Raw genomic sequence first — 19,740 nt, 5'->3', positions numbered from 1 at the left:
GCCTTGCAAGATCCTTTTGTAGGTACACTGGTGCCCAGATAAACTTCGAAAAAAGTGTTGGGATATGGCATGGAAGCTGGGACGCGACACCCACAAACTTCGCCGGTATGAAGTGGACTACAGTGCCTTCACTGTATCTAGGAGTGCCCCTTGAGTGCTATCGGGATTCGACACAGTTGTGGACCGGACAAATAGAATCAATGAAAGAAAAGATAAAAGGATGGCAGGGCCGGGGATTGTCAGTGTTTGCACGTGCTTCAGCTTGCAATGTTTTTTTGATTGCCAAAGTTTGGTACATACTGCAAGTAATGTTCATGTCCCGTGTAAACGTTCAAAAAATGCATCGAGTGTTTGCTATCTTCATCTGGAACTCCACTTGGGAGCGATCCAGTCGAACAAACCTTTTTCGCACAGTTCGAAATGGGGGCCTTGGGCTCTCACACTTTTTTATTAGACAGATCGTATCGCGGTTCTTCTTCCTGCGAGATGAAAGAAATGTTTTTCTCCGTACAGTCATTCAGGCGAAAATGGCAACAGAACTGCCTGAATTTGTTGTGTCCACATCTAGTGCTATCACTAGAAGAGCGACTGGTTACTATCGTGAAGTCGTTGCATCTTTTAGAATACTCTGCGCACGTTTTTCGCTGGAGTATTTGTGTTCAGTGAGAAAAAAGAAACTATACGCAGATTTAGTTGACAGCATGTTACCTATTCCACTGATAGGAGTGTTCACTGTGGAGGCCCAGGAAAAGATGTGCTGAAACGAGTCAAAAGGATGCCTGTGAGACCTGCTGCGAAAACTTTCTTTTTCCACCTACACACGAACACCCTCCCCGTTAAAGTATGGCTAGAACAGAAAGGAATATTCGTACCCTGGACTACCAATTGCCTGCTGTGTAAAAAGCCTGAAACAATTGAACACGCCTTCATTGAGTGTTGGGACGCTGTCTTTCACTGGGACATCTTGCAGCGCACTCTTAAAAAAGAACTCCCCATAAACCCCTATGGAATTCGGTTCCTTCCAGTTGAAAGTGATGACGGGCCACCGTTCGACATGTTCATGTTGCTGGGCCTCCACAGTTTGTGGAAAACCAGAATGGCTGTACGTCATGCTGATGTGAATGTGTGCTCTGCGCGAGAGAACTTCATTGAAAGTATGTCACTATTACGAGAAGTGTATCGTGCACAAGGCGAAACCCCAGACTGGGTTAGCATCCTTGATGAGCTGGTGTGCCTCAAGAAATTTTAGCGACCATCCCACCTGATTTGATGTGGGTGCACTGTGTATATAATTTTTTTTTTTTGTGTTAATGTCTAAGCAGGCAATAAAGAAAAAAAACTATAGCTCAGTGGTAGAGCACTGGTCTTGAAAACCAGGGGTCGTGAGTTCAATCCTCACTGGTGGCAGTGCATACTTTTTCTATTCACATATTTTATCTGAGTGTAATTCAAGCGCTACATAGCTGAACCATATGGTGCACCACTTCGAGTCGCCGCTATAGCTCAGTGGTAGAGCACTGGTCTTGTAAACCAGGGGTCGTGAGTTCAATCCTCACTGGTGGCAGTGCATACTTTTTCTATTCACATATTTTATCTGAGTGTAATTCAAGCGCTACATAGCTGAACCATCTCGTGCGCGCCACTTCGAGTATCCGCTATAGCTCAGTGGTAGAGCACTGGTCTTGTAAACCAGGGGTCGTGAGTTCAATCCTCACTGGTGGCAGTGCATACTTTTTCTATTCACATATTTTATCTCAGTGTAATTCAAGCGCTAGATAGCTGAACCATCTCGTGCGCCACTTCGAGTATCCGCTATAGCTCAGTGGTAGAGCACTGGTCTTGTAAACCAGGGGTCGTGAGTTCAATCCTCACTGGTGGCAGTGCATACTTTTTCTATTCACATATTTTATCTGAGTGTAATTCAAGCGCTACATAGCTGAACCATCTCGTGCGCTACTTCGAGTCGCCGCTATAGCTCAGTGGGATTCTACTTCCGGCTACCGTTCGGTGCGGACGCAGAATGACTTGCTCCGGTGGGGCGGTGTTTGCGGCTCAGCCGAGCCGCGGAAACAGGTTTATTGGCAATGAAGACGAAGAATACCAAGTTGTTTTGCCGCAATTGCCTACAGGACCCTGCGTTTTGAATACTGTATTCCTTCACGGGGACGTGACGGCAAGACCTTTTCGTGCCGAAGATTTCCGGGACATGCTGGCTCGTCTGGGACTACTGCCCGAGGTTGTCACCTTAGGTGCGTTCCAGATGAACCACGTTTGGGCGGTTACGTTCAAGAACTCGGAATCTACAAAAAAATGTTGGCGTGCGGCGAAGCTGAGGTGAAAGAAAGAAGGTGCCTAGTGTTGGACCCCGCTAACCAGGAGATACGCGTGAAGGTTTTCTGGCTCCTTCACCATGTTCCAGACGAAGACGTACGCGCGGCACTCGCAGCATATGGAAAAGCCGGAGACGTGACCAGACAACGCTGGCGTGTGCAAGGCATCACGGACAAAGGTTCGACAACGCGCACCGTAACCTTGAAGCTGAAGGCGGGCGTGACCATTGAGGATCTGCCACATCAGTTTGGAGTAGCGGGTATGTTGGCACATCTCGTAGTCCCTGGAAGGGCTCCCTTATGCTTGAGGTGCAACCGCACGGGACATATCAGGAGGGATTGTCGCGTACCACGCTGAGCTATTTGCCGGCGCTTTGGCCACGACGACAGCCAGTGTGTGCGGATGTATGCGAACATCGCAGGCCCCGCAAAGTCTGACGAGGTGTTACAAGAGCACGTCATGGATGCCGCTGATGCCGAGGAAGCGGCTGGTGGGTCCGACGTTACGCAAGGCTCAAAGGCAAAGTCCTCTCTAAGCCTGACGGGGCCAGCAGCACTGTCAAGCATGGAAAGGACGATAAAGTACAAAGAACAGAGGCGGACGCGGAAAAGTCTGCCAAGGACGCAGTGACTAAGGTCGCCACAAAAGACAGCAGCAAAGACAAAAAGAAGACGGAAGCGGTGAAGGCAACCCCTATGGACACCAGTGGCTCAAGTGGTACGGCGCCGAAGAGGTCCCTTGAGGAGAGCAATGACGGCGAACCAGGAAAAATCAAAGCGGTTCAAAGCGAGCCGCCTTTGAAGACGACCAACGTCCGGCGACCGACTTTGAAGCCGGCGCCGAATGTGCCGCCCGATAGGAAACCGTCGGCGTCAACGCCGACATAGCATGAGAATGTGCCTACAGACGCTCTCCGTTTTCCTTTTATTTATTTTTTTGTGGGGTGGGGGGAGGGATGTGTGCCGGGGAATGGTGGGGTAGCGGGTGACTGCTACAAGACGCAAGTGTCGCGATGGAAATTCATAGATATGGCATCCAACAACGACAGTCCAGAGGATGGTTTTCGCTGCGCTATGCCAGTAAACGTGAGTGTGCAGCGAGTTATGTGCAGTGAATGTAGGCCATGACCGGTCTTTTCCTTCTTCATAACAAAATGAATTCTACCAATGTCGCGTTACGTGTTGGAAGTATAAATGTAAGGGGCCTTGGTTCTAAACGTAAACAGTACCAGCTAAGCAGGCTGTTCTTGGAAACCGATCTTGACATTATCGCAGTGCAAGAAACTAAAATCGAAAGTGAAGAAGGAACGGAACGTATGGTAGCGACTTTTCGTCCGCGGTATTATGTTTGTGTGTCACATTGTGTCGGGAGGTCTGGTGGGTGCGCCCTTTTTGTTCGCGGTTCTCTGGACGTAGTTATTGAAAGCGTGCTTTGTGATGTTAATGGACGACAAATAGTGCGCGACTTTGTTATTGGAGCAGTGAAGTGGCGAGCGATATGTGTGTATGCACCTAACAAGGAATGTGAACGCAAGGTTTTCTTTCAAAGCCTTAAAAGCCAATTGAATTGTCAAACCAACATTTTATTGATGGGGGATTTCAACTGTGTGTGTTACGCTGAGGACAGAGTGCTAAGCCCGCCGGTGCACGACGCAAGCGCGCAATTTTTAGCCGAAATTGTTGGCGAAGTGAATCTGGTAGATGTGGGCCATGTCATGGGAAATGGTACGAATACAAGGTTCACGCATTTTCAAGGAGTCAGCCACGCACGATTAGACCGAGTGTATATGTCTGCTGATTTGATTCCAATGTGTAGCAACTATGAGGTAAAATCTGTGTCGTATAGTGACCACTGTTTAGTTATGTTTGCGTTGGGCCCTAGAAAACCAAAATTTAATTGGGCGTTGTGGAAATTAAACTCTAAACTACTAGATGATGATGTTTTTGTTCAGAAAATTAAAGATCATATTCATAACCTATTTGAAAAGGACCATCAAAGTATTGCAGAAGCATGGGAATGGTTCAAGCAGGAAACGAAGTTAATGGCAATGGAAAGATCATGCACCTTACGACGGGAGGAACAAAGAAAAGAAAAAGAGTTGCAGTGTCAACTTAACTTCTACTTAACAATGGAAGGTGCTTGCCCAGGTAGCTTTGCGAAGGGAATAAAAGAAGTAAAAGCTCAGTTAGAAAGCGGCGATCAAGAGAAATATCGTGGTGCGGTTATACGTGCGCGCGCAGAAAGATTATGGTGCGGTGAAGTACTGACCAAAAGAGCTCTGTCGGACGAAAAAGGCTACGCTTCACGAAAGGAGATAAGGGCCATCACATATGGAAACGCAATTGTACATGAAAACCAACACATTCAGCAGGCCTTTTATGAATATTACAGCGAGTTGTTAGGCAGTAAACGCGAGCACTCGAAAGGTTTCGATAGTGAATTTTTAACGCTGCTTCCAAAGTTGGATGAGGACGCAAGGCTGAACCTTGAGCAGCCAATTACTATCGCAGAAATAGAACAAGCAATAAAAGAGTTAGATGTAGGTAAAGCACCAGGGCCTGACGGATTAGGCGCCGCATTTTATAAGGCGTTTAAAAAGGAAATGGCAATAATTTTGCATCAGGTAATTAATGAGGCATATGAGAAACAAGTTCTACCACCTTCGTTTCGTGAGAGCCATGTGGTATTAATACCAAAGAGTCAAGACCCTCAAACTCTACTCTCGGTGCTGGCATATCGTCCCATTAACCTTACAAATACAGACTACAAGATATACACGAAAGTTCTCGGGAGGCGACTACAGTCGGTCATACAGAAGTTAGTTGGGCCACACCAAACGTGTGGAATAAAAGGACGTTCCATTATGACAAACATTCATGTGGTACGCACGGTCCTTGAGTGTTGTGATGCCTTTTCAGAGAAGGTGGCAATATTAGAGTTGGACCTTGAAAAGGCATTCGATAGGGTGGCGCATAAAATCCTTTTTCTAATACTTGAACATGTGAACGTTGGATTTATCTTACTAGAAGGTGTTAAAATGTGTTATGATCAAATAGTTTCTAAGATTATAATTAATAATACATTATCAGAAAATATACAAATCCAATCTTCTTTGAGACAAGGTTGCTGTTTGTCACCTTTGCTTTTTGCATTATATTTAGAGCCATTTTGTTTAAAGGTACTTTTGTGTAGTGAAATCGTAGGTTATAGGGTAGGCACCAGTGAAATAAAGATACCAGCATACGCAGATGACGTAGCAGTGTTCTGCCGGGATAAAGAAAGCGTTAATAAAGCGGTTGATGTGGCCAAAAGTTTTTGTAAAATGTCAGGAAGTGTCATTAATTGGGGAAAATCAGTAGGTATATTGCATGGGGGTTGGGAACATTTTCCCAGTGAAATGGAAAGTGTACAGTGGACGACTACCCCTATGAGGTACCTCGGTGTACCACTACAGCATTTTCGGGACACGAAAGATTACTGGAAAGAGCAATGCACAGAAGTGAAGGAAAAGACAAAACAATTTGGTGGGAGGGACCTGTCCATGTTCGCGAGAGCAACCGTATGCAACCTCTTTCTCGTCGCCAAGATTTGGTTCGTGCTGCAGGCCATATGCGCATCAAGAACGAGCATACAAAAACTGCACCGGGAATTTGCCGTATTTATCTGGGGATCTGTGTGGGAACGCACAAACCGCACCAATTTGTTCATATCGGTTAAACGAGGAGGCCTGGGCCTAGCTCACTTGTTTTTGAGGCAAGTGGTTTCACGTTTTATGTTCTTGCGCGATCAACAAGATGTATTTTTATTACCTGTGTTTAAGGAGCGTCTGAGTGACGCTTTACCAAATTATATTGTGTCAACACGACCAGCCAGAACAACTATCAAGGGCTTCCTGCGTGAAGTTGTATGGGCGTACCAATTCTTGTGCACGCGTTTTTCTTTAGAGTATTTAAGCAGTGTTAAGCGAAAGAAACTCTACAAAGATGTTGTCGACACATTGCTGCCTACACCTATATATAGGACGAAGTTTTGTATAGAAAATGGAGGAAATGTGTTAAAGAGGGTAAAGCGGATGCCGGTGCGCTCGTCAGCCAAGTCCTTTTTCTTTCAACTTCACAGCGAAACGTTACCGGTTAAGCCATGGCTCGAACAAAAAGGCTTGTTTGTAGCATGGTCAGTAAACTGTTTAATATGCAGAAAACCAGAAACCATAGAGCACATGTTCCTGGACTGCCCAGACGCAGTATTCTTGTGGGACATTTTGCAACGAACATTAAAAAAGGAGCTACCAGTAACGCCGTACGGTATCCGTTTTCTCCCTACATCAAATGACGATGGAGTCCCTCATGATATGTTGACGTTAATGTGTCTACACAGTCTATGGAAAACACGAATGGCGAGACGTCATGAGCATATTAATATTCAGTCTTCAAGGGAAAACTTTATTGAGAGCATGGTCCTCATGCGGGAAGTGTACAAGGCCAGAAACGAGGACAATGACTGGATTTCAGTATTAGATGAGCTGGCATCTATGAAGTGCTTTTAAATGCCTCGCGTCAGCCTCAGAGTGGCAGACGCTTTTAAAATTTTTTCTCGCAGTGTTTTGTACATATTTGTATGTATTGCAAACCGGCAATAAAGAAAAAAAAACTATAGATCAGTGGGAGAGCACTGGTCTTGAAAACCAGGGGTCGTGAGTTCAATCCTCACTGGTGGCAGTGCATACTTTTTCTATTCACATATTTTATCTGAGTGTAATTCAAGCGCTACATAGCTGAACCATCTCGTGCGCTACTTCGGGTCGCCGCTATAGCTCAGTGGTAGAGCACTGGTCTTGTAAACCAGGGGTCGTGAGTTCAATCCTCACTGGTGGCAGTGCATACTTTTTCTACTCACATATTTTATCTCAGTGTAATTCAAGCGCTACATACCTGAACCATCTCGTGCGCCACTTCGAGTCGCAGCTATAGCTCACTCATTTCTGCTTCCGGCAGCCGAGCTGAGCGGTCAGCGAAATCATGGGCTCCAGTGGAGCAGCGACAGCGGCCACTTTTGGCCGTGGAAACAGGTTTAGCAACGACGAAGAAACCGCCTACCAGTTTATTTTGCCTCAGCTGCCAAAAGGACGAATTGTTAATAACACCGTGTTTCTATATGGTGACGTACGAGCGAGGCCGTATAAGGTCGAGGACTTTAGGGATGCTCTAACGCCCACGGGCCTGCTACTGGGAGTTGTGTGCCTTGGGGCGTACCAACTGAATCATGTCTAGGCAGTGACCCTCGGCGATGCTGCTGCTGCAACAAAGCGACTGTTGGCCTTCAAAGAGATACAGGTTTAGGGGCGGCGATGTGTTATCGTCGACCCTCAGGACTAGCAGGTGAAGCTTCGGCTTCATTGGTTGCTACACGGCGTGGAAGACGAAGATGTGCGGACTGCGTTGGCGGCCTTCGGCAAGGTGGTTGAGGTGAGCCGGGAGAAGTGGCGTGTTCAAGGCGTTGCGGAGAAATGTTCGACCACGAGGGCCGTTCTTCTCAAGCTGAACGGTGGACTGAAAGTGGAAGATAGTCCCCACCAGATACGCGTTGCAGGGGAGTTGGCCTTGGTGGTGGTACCCGGTCGTCCGATGCAATGCCTACGCTGCCAAGGCACGGGACACGTCAGGCGGGACTGTAAGGTTCCACGCTGCTCGCGTTGCAGACGCTTCGGGCACGTCGACGCCGACTGCGTCAAGACTTACGCTACTGCGACTAGCCCAGTCGCGAGTGAAGAGGCGGCAGCACACGTCATGGATGCAGTTGAGACCGAAGACGCTGCCAAGGGAGCCGGAGAACAAGTGCCCCCAGCGAAGACAAGTACCACGACGCTGCCGGAGGTCGCTGACGCCAAGGTCGTCCAAGTTGCTGAGCAGGTTACTGGGCCTGCAAGTGTCGACAAGGACAAAGATCCTGCGAAGACAGGCCCTAGTGAAGCTAAACGGGACGACGGCGAGTCAGCGATGCAACAGGGCGAGTACGCTGACGGAGGGGACCGGGCCGCTGGTCTCGGTGCCTCATCCAAGCGCCCCCGTGACGAGGCCGGAGACAAGAACAACGCAGCATCCAGCACTAGTGACGGGCCGCCGGCGAAGGCGCCTCAATGCAGGCGGTCGGTCTTCAAGCGTAAGCCAAATGTTCCGCTCGAGAGAAGGCCTGGTGACAAAGTGCAGCAGAGGAACACCACCGGGAAGACCGGCGGTCCCGGAGGCGGCTAGCCGAGGGCTGGTCGTGAAGGGTAAGCACCATGCTCCGGGCTTACCTTATACTTTAGTTCAACATGGCTTCTAATGCGTCACTCGCTATTGCCGCACTAAACGTAAGAGGGTTGGCGGCTAGGCGTAGGCAAAGTCAAGTCCTACGGCTGGCCACTGACCACGACCTAGACGTTCTAGCTGTGCAGGAGACAAAGGTTGACGGAGAGGACGAGACCGGGAGCATGGTGCGGCGTTTCACGACTAGATTTTATGCGGTCGTGAGCCACGCAGTAGGGACGTCCGCCGGTTGTGTTCTGTTTGTTAAGAAGTTGCCTGGCCTTGTTAAAAACAAATGGCTGTGGCTTAGGTAAGGTTAAGCCCAGGATGCGAAGCATACTAGCCTTTATTTTAGTTGTTGAACCACTGTTTAGCCTGGTGAACTGCTGTCGCTTGGCTATATTTGGTTCGGCTAGACGAAGAAACAACTCATGCATTACTTCTTCGCCTTCAAGAGTGGAACGCGACAGCGTTCCCGTCGACCCGCCAAGGGGTGTAAGACAATGGGCTACAGGGCAGCGACTACGCGCCCCGCATTGGACGCGCTGAGCGTCGAGCAAAGCAGCGTTCGGCGCGGCAACGAAATGTGCGCCTGAGCAAGAGACGCACGCCTTAGAAACAGCTCGTTTCTAAGGCAACACCGCATTCACTAGAGGCGCTTTTGTACCGCTTTGAAGCATCGTACTCGTGGCTCAGTGGTAGCGTCTCCGTCCCACACTCCGGAGACCCTGGTTCGATTCCCACCCAGCCCGTCTTGCAAGAGTTGAGCCAAAGCCACTTCTCCTCTGTCGTGACGTCACGGTGTCACGTGATTTCATGGCCACACCGCCGCGCCTGAGGAACTGGGTTGAGCTCTCGTAATATGCTTCGCATAAAATGTATTTTCATGTCAATCCGGAAGGATTGTTTTTTGTGATTTTTGTTTTCGGGACCTTGAATTCAGAGTCATGTGCATATATGCGCCGAATGCTGTGGAAGAGCGCGCCTCATTTTTTGCGTACCTTTTCCAGTACGTTAGCACTGATAAGTGCATGGTTTTGTTGGGGGATTTCAATTGTGTTTTGAGGGCTCGGGATAGAGTCAATAATGCTGGTATTCGCGAAAAAAGCGGTTGTGTGTTGACAAAGCTAATTAGGGATAATGAACTGAACGATGTCTGTGAGTGCCTGGAGGGGGAGCGTGAAGTCATGTACACGCGATTTCAAGGTAGTAGTCATGCGCGGTTAGACCGCATATACGTATCGCAAGGCATGATTCCAAAGTTCCATAGCTATTCTGTGACACCAGTATCGTTTACAGATCACTGCTTGGTGAAATGTCATATAGGCATGGAGAGGAAGAAAGAAGACTTTAATTGGGACCTATGGAAAATGAATGCCTTATTACTAAAAGACGAGCCATTTGTAGAGGCAGTGCATGAGGCCGTCAGGAAAGTAAGTGAGGAAAATAGTGAAACAATAGCAGAGAAATGGGAATGCTTCAAACAAAACGTAAAAATGAAAGCTTCAGGAAGATCGAGCTGCTTAAAGTATGATAAGGAAATGAAAGAAAAGGGCTTACGAAGGACACTTAAGCAGCTGATAGCGCTTGAGTGCGAAGGGCCTGGGGCGTATAAAGAAGACGTGCGAACCATTAAAGAAAAAATCGAGCAGCTTGACCAGGAACGGTATGAAGGAGCGATTGTGCGCGCAAGAGTAAATGCAATAGTAGCTGGGGAGACGCCCACGAAAAGGGCGCTTGGACTTGAAAAAGCGCATGGTCGAAGGATTCACGTCGATAAGATTCTATGGAACGGCACAATTGCTGAAGACAGTACGAGCATAGGTCAAGCGTTTCTAGAGTATTATCAGTCGATCTATGCGTTTCAAGAAGCGAATGTAGACGGGTTTAAAAAGTTTTTCTCTGTCGCATGCCGCGATTGAGTGACGACACGAAAGAACGAATAGAAGGGAAAATAACGGAAAGCGAAGTTCAAAAGGCGATTGATGGCTTGAACCAAGGCAAATCGCCTGGACCTGGCGGCCTGGGCGCTTGTTTATATAAAGCTTTCAAGAAAGAACTGTCGCCGTTGCTAACAAACCTGTTTAATGATGCGTATGTTAACAAAGCTTTGCCGCCTTCCTTTGGCAAAGCGCATACCATACTCATCCCTAAGAGTGATCAAGTGGACAAACTTAGGCTGGTGACATCTTACAGGCCCATATCGTTAACCAATATTGATTATAAGATTTTTATGAAGATTTTGACAGCCAGACTTCAAAGCGTCATAATGGAAGTAGTTGCTGGTCATCAAACGTGCGGTATCAAGGGAAGGTCGATTTTGTCAAATATTCACACGATGCGGTGCGTGCTCGAGTGCTGTGATGTCACCTCGTGCGGAGTCGCAGTGCTCCAGCTCGACCTTGAGAAAGCCTTTGATTGTGTCTCTCATGATATTTTGTTTGCCATGTTCGATCGAGTTAATGTTGGTTCCATAATCACTGAGGGAGTGGCGTTGGCGTACAAGAACTGCACAACACGCTTAATTGTGAATAAATCACTCGGGGCCCCCATTAACGTCATGCGTTCTGTGCGTCAGGGCTGCCCCCTCAGTCCCCTTTTGTTTGGGATGTACATAGAAACTATGTGATTGGCCATAATTGAAAATGATCAAATGCGCGGTTACAGCTTGGAAGACACAGAAGTCAAGCTCTTGGCATATGCAGATGACATCGCAGTGTGTTGTACAAGCAAACAAAGTGTGACGGAAACGATAAGGGCAGTGAAAAAGTTTTGCGATGTGACGGGCAGTAGAGTGAACTGGTGCAAGTCGCTTGGTTTGTGGCACGGAGAGTGGTCATCGGCCCCGGACAATTTTGCAAATGTGAGCTGGATAAGAACCCCGACCAGATATCTAGGTGTTCCCATGGACAGTTACAAAAATAGCGATGAATACAGGACGAACCAAGCAAAAGAAACTAGAGAAAAAGCAGAAAGGTTGAACGGCATCAACCTGTCAATTTTCGCAAAGGCAACAGTGTGTAACATGTTTTTTATTACGAAGTTGTAGTACGTCATGCAAACGATGTACTGTTCAAGAGTAAACGTGCAAAAGCTCCACAGAGTGTTCGCGGTTTTTATCTGGGCCTCTACCTGGGAAAGGTGTAGCCGAACCAATCTGTTCAGGCACGTGAAGGAAGGGGGGCTGGGCTTGGCGCATCTTTTTGTACGACAGCTCGTCAACAGATTTTTATTTTTTCGGGATGTGAGTGATCCATTTCTGCGTACGGTATGAAAGCTAAGGTTGAGAGGCGCTTTGCCGGCACTTATCGTTAGTACTGATAGTATGCCGGAAAAGCTTCAGGGCTACCTTAAAGAAGTTGTGGATAGTGTGCGCTTTCTTTCTGTTCGTTTTTCGTTTGATTATTTAAGTGAAGTTAAAAGGAAAGCATTATATAAAAATGTTTGCGACATTGCATTTCCAGTGCCATTGTACAGAGCTCTATACACTGGAAGACCAGGACAGGATGTCCTTAAACGAGTGAAAAAATGGAGGCGCCTACGGGGGTAAAGACATTCTTTTTTAAACTACACACAGGGACACTTTCGGGGAAGACATTCATGGAAGAACGTGGCTTCCTTGTACCCTGGGGACCTCACTGCTTGATTTGCAAGCAAGCGGAAACAGTAGACCATGTCTTCTTGCATTGCTGGGCCGGGGTGTTCTTCTGGGATGTCCTACAACGAACAATGAAGAAAGAGTTACCGTTAAACCCACATGGAATCAGCTATCTGGCGGTAAAGAATGAGGATGGGGTTCCCTTCGACTTAATAATGCTGAATGGCCTTCACAGTTTATGGCGTGCAAGGATGTCTGGGTACTACTGTGACTCGGACGCTAGGCCTGCGCGTACGTATTTCAAAGAAAGCATGTCTAGATTCATTGAAAGAAAGAAAAGAGAAGATTGTGTACCCGCGTGGCTGTCGAGGATAGAACCTCTGACAGCATTGAGAGAATTTTAATAAGACAATGCCAGTCCTTATTGGACTGATGGCATTCATCTTTTGTTCAAAATGTCTGAAGTTATGCAATTTTGTTCTGTGTTGTGTGCTCCGTACAATGTCGAAGACCGGCAATAAATTAAAAAAAAGCCGCTATAGCTCAGTGGTAGAGCACTGGTCTTGTATGCCAGGGGTCGTGAGTTCAATCCTCACTGGTGGCAGTGCATACTTTTTTATTCACATATTTTATCTGAGTGTAATTCAAGCGCTACATAGCTGAACCATCTCGTGCGCCACTTCGAGTCGCCGCTATACCTCAGTGGTAGAGCACTGGTCTTGTAAACCAGGGGTCGTGAGTTCAATCCTCACTGGTGGCAGTGCATACTTTTTCTCTTCACACATTTTATCTCAGTGTAATTCAAGCGCTACATAGCTGAACCATCTCGTGCGCCACTTCGAGTCGCCGCTATAGCTCAGTGGTAGAGCACTGGTCTTGTAAACCAGGGGTCGTGAGTTCAATCCTCACTGGTGGCAGTGCATACTTTTTCTATTCACATATTTTATCTGAGTGTAATTCAAGCGCTACATAGCTGAACCATCTCGTGCGCCACTTCGAGTCGCCGCTATAGCTCAGTGGTAGAGCACTGGTCTTGTAAACCAGGGGTCGTGAGTTCAATCCTCACTGGTGGCAGTGCATACTTTTTTATTCACGTATTTTATCTGAGTGTAATTCAAGCACTACATAGCTGAACCATCTCGTGCGCCACTTCGAGTCGCCGCTATAGCTCAGTGGTAGAGCACTGCTCTTGTAAACCAGGGGTCGTGAGTTCAATCCTCACTGGTGGCAGTGCATACTTTTTCTATTCACATATTTTATCTGAGTGTAATTCATGCGCTACATAGCTGAACCATCTCGTGCGCCAATTCGAGTCGCCGCTATAGCTGAGTGGTAGAGCACTGGTCTTGTAAACCAGGGGTCGTGAGTTCAATCCTCACTGGTGGCAGTGCATACATTTTCTATTCACATATTTTATCTGAGTGTAATTCAAGCGCTACATAGCTGAACCATCTCGTGCGCCAATTCGAGTCGCCGCTATAGCTGAGTGGTAGAGCACTGGTCTTGTAAACCAGGGGTCGTGAGTTCAATCCTCACTGGTGGCAGTGCATACTTTTTCTATTCACATATTTTATCTGAGTGTAATTCAAGCGCTACATAGCTGAACCATCTCGTGCGCCACTTCGAGTCGCCGCTATAGCTCAGTGGTAGAGCACTGGTCTTGTAAACCAGGGGTCGTGAGTTCAATCCGCACTGGTGGCATTGCATACTTTTTTATTCATGTATTTTATCTGAGTGTAATTCAAGCACTACATAGCTGAACCATCTCGTGCGCCACTTCGAGTCGCCGCTATAGCTCAGTGGTAGAGCACTGGTCTTGTAAACGAGGGGTCGTGAGTTCAATCCTCACTGGTGGCAGTGCATACTTTTTTATTCATGTATTTTTCCTGAGTGTAATTCAAGCACTACATAGCTGAACCATCTCGTGCGCCACTTCGAGTCGCCGCTATAGCTCAGTGGTAGAGCACTGGTCTTGTAAACCAGGGGTCGTGAGTTCAATCCTCACTGGTTGCAGTGCATACTTTTTCTATTCACACATTTTATCTGAGTGTAATTGAAGCGCTACATAGCTGAAACAGTTTGTGCGCAACTTTGAGTCGCCGCTATATCTCACGAAATTCTACTTCCGGCTACCGTTCGGTGTGGACGGAGAATGCCTTGCTCCGTTGGGGCGGTGATTGCGGCTCAGACGAGCCGCGGCAGCAGGAATGCTGCTATGGATTGCCAGGACTACCAAGCTATTTTGCCGCCTCTGCCTACAGGACCATGCGTGGCCAACACGCTCTTTCTCCACGGAGAGTAAAGACAAGGCCCTACCGAGTAGAAGATTTTCGAGACACGCTGGTTCGTCAGGGACTGCTTCCCGAAGTTGACGCCTCGGAGGCTTTCCAGATGAACCACGTGTGGGCGGTTACTTTCAGAAACCCAGATGCTATGAAGAAAATGCAGGCCTCGGAGACATTAGGGTTAAGGAGCGTCGCTGCCTGGTGGTTAACCCAGCCAGCCAGGATGTGCGGCTTAAGCTCTACTGGCTCCTTCACAACGTGGAAGATGAGGACGTCCGTGCCGCACTCACGCCTTTTGGGATGGTTACGGAGGTCTTCAAGGAACGCTGGCGCGTGCAAGGCATCACCAATAGAGGTTCGTCAACCCGCATCGTATCGATGAAGCTGAAACCCGGAGTTACCATTGACGACCTCCCGCATCAACTTCGGGTCGTCGGCATCATGACACTGCTGGTTGCGCCTGGGCGTGCCCCACTCTGCCTGAGGTGTAACCGCACAGGTCATATCAGGCGATACTGTCGCGTACCGCGCTGTGCTTTGTGTCGGCGCTTCGGGCACGACGAAAGCTCGTGCGTGCGAACGTACGCGAATGTGGCGGGACCATCCAAAAGTGATGAATTCATCCAGGAGCACACAATGGACGCATTCGATGCTCAAGAGACGGCTGGAAAAGGTGGCGTGGTGCAACGTCCTGATCCAAAGGAAGACACCCGTGAACCAGCGAAGAAAGCGGACACCAAAGAATTAGAGGAGAAGCCTGCTCGAGCTAAAGAAAAAGAGCACCACGCGGAAAATGACAAGAACAAGACAAGCAACGAGCCTGTGGAATCGCCCGGACACTCTCAGAGTGCCATGGACACGACGGAGCCCCTTAAAGGAGCGGGCCCGGTAAAACGTCCACTCGAAGATAACGAGAAAAGGGGTGAAGGATCAAGTGGGTCAAGCCACGAGGAAGCGCTTGCGAAAACACCGAGTGGCCGTCGGTCGAGCTTCAAGCCAACGCCTGATATCCCAACTGGCCGGAAAGGTCCAGCGTCGGGACCGACGTGAGCCCCCAGCAAGTGTTCGCAGTATGTGTGAGTACTGAGGTGGGGGAGGGGAGGATGTAAAGACTGACGTTGCATTCGAACAAAGTGAGTGTCAGTAGTCTGTTTAAGAAGTACTTTAGTCACACGCGCCTCCTCACATTACCATGAAAATACTTCTAGACACAGCCTTATGATTTGGTACAGTTAATGTTTGAGGCCTTACAGGAAGGCGCAAGCCACATCAGCTTTGTCGCCTGCTCATTAAAAAGAATCTTGATGTAATCGGTGTACAAGAAACAAAAGTCGATAGTGAAGAAGGGACGGATCAAATGTTGCATTCATTTAGGTCACGTTTTTACGTGTGTGTTTCGCACGCATGCGGTACTTCAGGTGGTTGTGCGCTTTTTTCTGAGAAGCGCTATAGGCCTCTCAGTAGAAAATGTGTTCACAGATGATTGTGGCCGGCTTATTGTTTGTGATTTTAGTTTCTGTGATATTGAGTGGCACGCCATTTGCTTGTATGCGCCTAACAAGGTGAACGACCGAAAGAATTTCTTTGAAAGGGTTGAAAACCATTTGCAGTGTGAGCGAATTGTTGTGATGATGGGTGATTTCAATTGCGTCTGTAATGTAAAAGACAGAGTTGGAAGCCCACCTATTCATTGTTTAAGAGTGCAGTCTTTGAACGTAGCGATAGAAAAATACAATTTAGAGGATGTTGGGGATGTGATGTCCAATGCAGAGACGCCACCATTCACTCACTATCAGCAATATAGTCATGCTAGGTTGGATCGCGGCTATGTTTCAGCGGATCTAATACCATTGTGTTTTCTATATGAAGTTAATCATGTTTCCTTTACCGATCACAGCTTAGTCAACTTTGTCGTTGGTCCGAAAAAGCCGACCGGTTTTAACTGTGAGTTGTGGAAATTTAGCTTTAAGCTCTTAGACGATGAATTATTTTTGAGGGGTGTTAATGATAGCCTTCACGGATGGTTCTAGACAGAACGCAAAAGTTATGCAGAAGCGTGGGAGTATTTCAAACAAGACGTTAAAATATTAGCCATAGAGAGGTCTGGTGCCTTGCGCCGAGAGGAAAAAAAAGAATTAGAAATGCGAAATAATTTAAATTTTTATTTAAGTGTTGAGAATGTCAGTCCCGGAAAGTATACGAAGGAAAATAAAGAAATTAAATCCCATTTAGAACTAGTCGAAGCTGAAAGATACGAAGGGGCGGTCGTGCTCGCACGCGCAGGAAAGTTATGGTGCGGAGAACAGCCGACAAAGCGCTCGCTCGGGGACGAACGAGCTTATGCCTCGTGGAACGAGATAACAGCCGTAACATACGGCTGTGAGGTTGTACGAGATAAAGAAACAATAAGACAGACCTTTTATGAGCATTACTGCGAACTACTAGGGCAGGAACGCATTCACGATGAAGGATTCGATACTGAATTCCTGTCGCTATGGCCAAGCCTTGAAAGGGAAGTAACGGAAACGCTCGAAGAACCGATTACTTTAGAAGAAATAAAATAGGCGATCAACGCACTAAGTTCCGGAAAAACGCCAGGGCCAGACGGTCTCAGCGCCGCTTTCTACCAAGCTTTTAAGCAAGACATAGCCACAGCCCTTCATAAAGTAATTGCGGAAGCATATGAGAACTGCGTGCTGCCCCCTTCTTTTCGTCAGAGTCACACGGTGTTGATACCGAAGTCCGAAGACCCTCATGTACTACTGTCGACAGGGGCGTACCGCCCGATAAGTCTCACAAACACAGATTATAAAATATTGACACGTGTACTTGTCTTTATCGGGCGACAAGTTTTGCCGCCGAACAAATGTTATCGCACAGCGCGGGACGCGCCTGCATGTATCCGAAGTTTCTGGAAAGTTATCGATGCATCTACCCGCTGTCTGTTGTCGCCGAACGTTGTGTTATCTGATTTCATCGCTTGACACGAATGGTGTAGAATATTTTAGAAGGCATGCGGGTCCCAACGTTTAATCTGGAAGATTCGATGATTGCTGTATTAAAGCCGACGCGCTTGACCCACTGATCAAATTTTCGACGATCGCCGACAGTAATCGCCGCAATCGTTGTGCTTTAAGTGTAGCCTGTTTTGTGGCACAGGTTCGCCCAAGAAAAGCTAGTTTTGTCTTTCACAGTACTGCTACTGTGTTCTTTCTTCACCGTCACTACCACGTGACAATATACACGAAGGTTCTTGCACGGAGACTCCAAAGTGTGATACAGCAATTAGTAGTGTCGCACCAGACATGCGGCATAAGAGGACGATCCATTGTCACCTATATACGTGTAGCGAGAACAATATTGGAAAGTTGTGACGCCTGCTCAGAAAAGGTAGCGCTGTTGCAACTTGATCTTGAAAAAGCGTTTGACAGAGTGTCACATGAAATCCTTTTTCTTGTTTTAAAACATGCCAAGATAGGTTCTGTTCTTTTGCAAGGTGTGAAAATGTGCTACTCTGGCTATCTACGAAACTAATAGTTAACAGCCTACGGCTATGATAAAAGTTCAGTCAGCACTCCGCCAAGGATGCGCATTATCGTCTCTACTTTTTGCATTGTACGTTGAACCATTTTGCTTAAAGGTTATTAGTAGTAACAACATAAGGGGATTTGCAATGGACTCCAGTGAAGTTAAAATCTTGGCGTAAGCAGACGATATCGCCATATTCGGTCGAGAAAATCAAAGCATCTCTAATGCAGTAGAACTGGCGAACAGATTCTGCAAGGTCACCGGTAGTGCGATAAACTGGAGTAAGTCATTGGGTATCTGGCAGGGTAATTGGAATGATAAAATAGAATTTTTTGAAAATATGCAGTAGACCACGACCCCTGCGCGGTACCTTGGGCTACCTCTGCAATATTATCATGATACAAAAGACTATTGGCAAGAAGAACTAGAGCAAGTTAAAGATAAAACAACAAAGTTCGGAGGTAGAAATTTATCGATTTTCGCGCGATCAACCGTATGCAATGTTTACCTTTTTTGGAAAAATCTGGTATGTACTGCAAGCACTGTGCATGTCAAGAATGACCATCCAAAAGATACACAGAGCATGCGCTGTTCTTATATGGGGATCCACATGGGAGAGAACAAGCCGCACTAATTTATTTCGGTCCGTGAAGTCAGGAGGCCTTGGTTTGGCGCATTTGTTTTTTGGGCAAGTTGTTTCAAGATCCCTTTTTTTGCGAGATCAGAAGGATCCCTTCTTGCGAACAGTGTGCCAACTATGTTTACGAAATGCGTTACCTCAATTTATCGTAACCTCAAGAACGGCAAATGGCGCAAGTCTCCGCGGATTTTTACGGGAGGTAGCTTAGTACGTAGAGTTCTTGCATGCTCGCTTTTCATTTGATTATCTTGGTTATGTTGGAAGAAAAAAAATTGTATAAGGACCTAGTTGACGTTTGTATGCCTGTTCCTTTGTACCGATCTATGTATTCACCGAGCACAGGAGCAGATGTATTGATGCGAGTGAAACAGATGCCAGTGCGATCTGGGGTTAAAACTTTCTTCTTCCATTTGCATACTGGAACTCTTCCCGTCAAACCTTGGCTACAAGAAAAAGGCCACTTTGTCGCATGGTCGATCAACTGCAGCAAGTGTAGAAAACAAGAGACGATCGAACACATATTTTTAGACTGCACGGACGCACTTTTCTTGTGGGACATTCTGCAACGTACACTAAAAAAGGAATTTCCTACCACACCGTACGGCATCCGTTTCCTTCCAATTGCCAGTGAAGGTGGTGTTCCTTATGATATGCTTATGGCGTTGATTCTACACAGCCTGTGGAAAACACGCATGGACGTCAGGCATGAAAGACTGGTTATTCGCCCAGCTAGAGAGCACTTTACTGAAAGTATTTTGTTCTTGCAAGAGGCTTGCAATGCACGACTGGATAAGCGTGAATGGGCTACCTTGTTAGATGAACCCGTCTGTCTAAAGCGGTTCTAACAATGCACGCCTGAAAAATGACGGCAGGCGGTTACATCACCAGAGCACCGTACATAACATTATTACGCCATCTGTACGTCTGTATATGTTGTCAAAGAATGGCAATAAAGAAAAAAAAGCCGCTATATCTCAGTCGTAGAGCACTGCTCTTGTAAACCAAGGGTCGTGAGTTCAAGCCTCACTGGTGGCAGTCCATACGTTTCTGTTCACATATATTATCTGAGTT

The 19,740-nt window shown here is 47.2% G+C and overlaps 1 protein-coding gene and 14 non-coding genes across 15 annotated transcripts; all 15 read left to right on the top strand.

Annotated features, from left to right (window-relative positions):
• Positions 1-1,492: 1,492 nt before the first annotated feature.
• Positions 1,493-1,564, top strand: TRNAT-UGU (transfer RNA threonine (anticodon UGU)). Its single transcript has one exon. It is a non-coding gene; the product is annotated as a tRNA-Thr (tRNA).
• Positions 1,565-1,651: 87 nt separating this feature from the next.
• TRNAT-UGU (transfer RNA threonine (anticodon UGU)) lies at positions 1,652-1,723 on the top strand. Its single transcript has one exon. It is a non-coding gene; the product is annotated as a tRNA-Thr (tRNA).
• Positions 1,724-1,808: 85 nt separating this feature from the next.
• On the top strand, positions 1,809-1,880 carry TRNAT-UGU (transfer RNA threonine (anticodon UGU)). The gene has a single exon. It is a non-coding gene; the product is annotated as a tRNA-Thr (tRNA).
• Positions 1,881-2,206: 326 nt separating this feature from the next.
• Positions 2,207-8,582, top strand: LOC139047901 (uncharacterized). The gene is made up of 3 exons (XM_070522078.1): positions 2,207-2,249; positions 2,753-2,821; positions 7,750-8,582. Exons 1-3 carry the CDS (start codon positions 2,207-2,209, stop codon positions 8,580-8,582), a joined length of 945 nt encoding a protein of 314 aa, XP_070378179.1.
• Positions 7,135-7,206, top strand: TRNAT-UGU (transfer RNA threonine (anticodon UGU)). The gene has a single exon. It is a non-coding gene; the product is annotated as a tRNA-Thr (tRNA).
• A 4,166-nt stretch (positions 8,583-12,748) lies between the features above and the next one.
• TRNAT-UGU (transfer RNA threonine (anticodon UGU)) lies at positions 12,749-12,820 on the top strand. Its single transcript has one exon. It is a non-coding gene; the product is annotated as a tRNA-Thr (tRNA).
• Positions 12,821-12,904: 84 nt separating this feature from the next.
• On the top strand, positions 12,905-12,976 carry TRNAT-UGU (transfer RNA threonine (anticodon UGU)). The gene has a single exon. It is a non-coding gene; the product is annotated as a tRNA-Thr (tRNA).
• Positions 12,977-13,061: 85 nt separating this feature from the next.
• TRNAT-UGU (transfer RNA threonine (anticodon UGU)) lies at positions 13,062-13,133 on the top strand. Its single transcript has one exon. It is a non-coding gene; the product is annotated as a tRNA-Thr (tRNA).
• Positions 13,134-13,218: 85 nt separating this feature from the next.
• TRNAT-UGU (transfer RNA threonine (anticodon UGU)) lies at positions 13,219-13,290 on the top strand. The gene has a single exon. It is a non-coding gene; the product is annotated as a tRNA-Thr (tRNA).
• Positions 13,291-13,374: 84 nt separating this feature from the next.
• Positions 13,375-13,446, top strand: TRNAT-UGU (transfer RNA threonine (anticodon UGU)). Its single transcript has one exon. It is a non-coding gene; the product is annotated as a tRNA-Thr (tRNA).
• An 85-nt stretch (positions 13,447-13,531) lies between these two features.
• Positions 13,532-13,603, top strand: TRNAT-UGU (transfer RNA threonine (anticodon UGU)). The gene has a single exon. It is a non-coding gene; the product is annotated as a tRNA-Thr (tRNA).
• An 85-nt stretch (positions 13,604-13,688) lies between these two features.
• TRNAT-UGU (transfer RNA threonine (anticodon UGU)) lies at positions 13,689-13,760 on the top strand. The gene has a single exon. It is a non-coding gene; the product is annotated as a tRNA-Thr (tRNA).
• Positions 13,761-13,845: 85 nt separating this feature from the next.
• Positions 13,846-13,917, top strand: TRNAT-UGU (transfer RNA threonine (anticodon UGU)). The gene has a single exon. It is a non-coding gene; the product is annotated as a tRNA-Thr (tRNA).
• Positions 13,918-14,001: 84 nt separating this feature from the next.
• Positions 14,002-14,073, top strand: TRNAT-UGU (transfer RNA threonine (anticodon UGU)). The gene has a single exon. It is a non-coding gene; the product is annotated as a tRNA-Thr (tRNA).
• Positions 14,074-14,157: 84 nt separating this feature from the next.
• Positions 14,158-14,229, top strand: TRNAT-UGU (transfer RNA threonine (anticodon UGU)). The gene has a single exon. It is a non-coding gene; the product is annotated as a tRNA-Thr (tRNA).
• Positions 14,230-19,740: the final 5,511 nt, after the last annotated feature.

Source organism: Dermacentor albipictus, chromosome 7 (assembly GCF_038994185.2).
Source record: "Dermacentor albipictus isolate Rhodes 1998 colony chromosome 7, USDA_Dalb.pri_finalv2, whole genome shotgun sequence".
In the NCBI taxonomy this organism is placed as follows: Eukaryota; Metazoa; Arthropoda; class Arachnida; order Ixodida; family Ixodidae; genus Dermacentor; species Dermacentor albipictus.
Note: the sequence above shows the minus strand (reverse complement) of the source record. Positions and strands in the feature narration are given on the sequence as shown.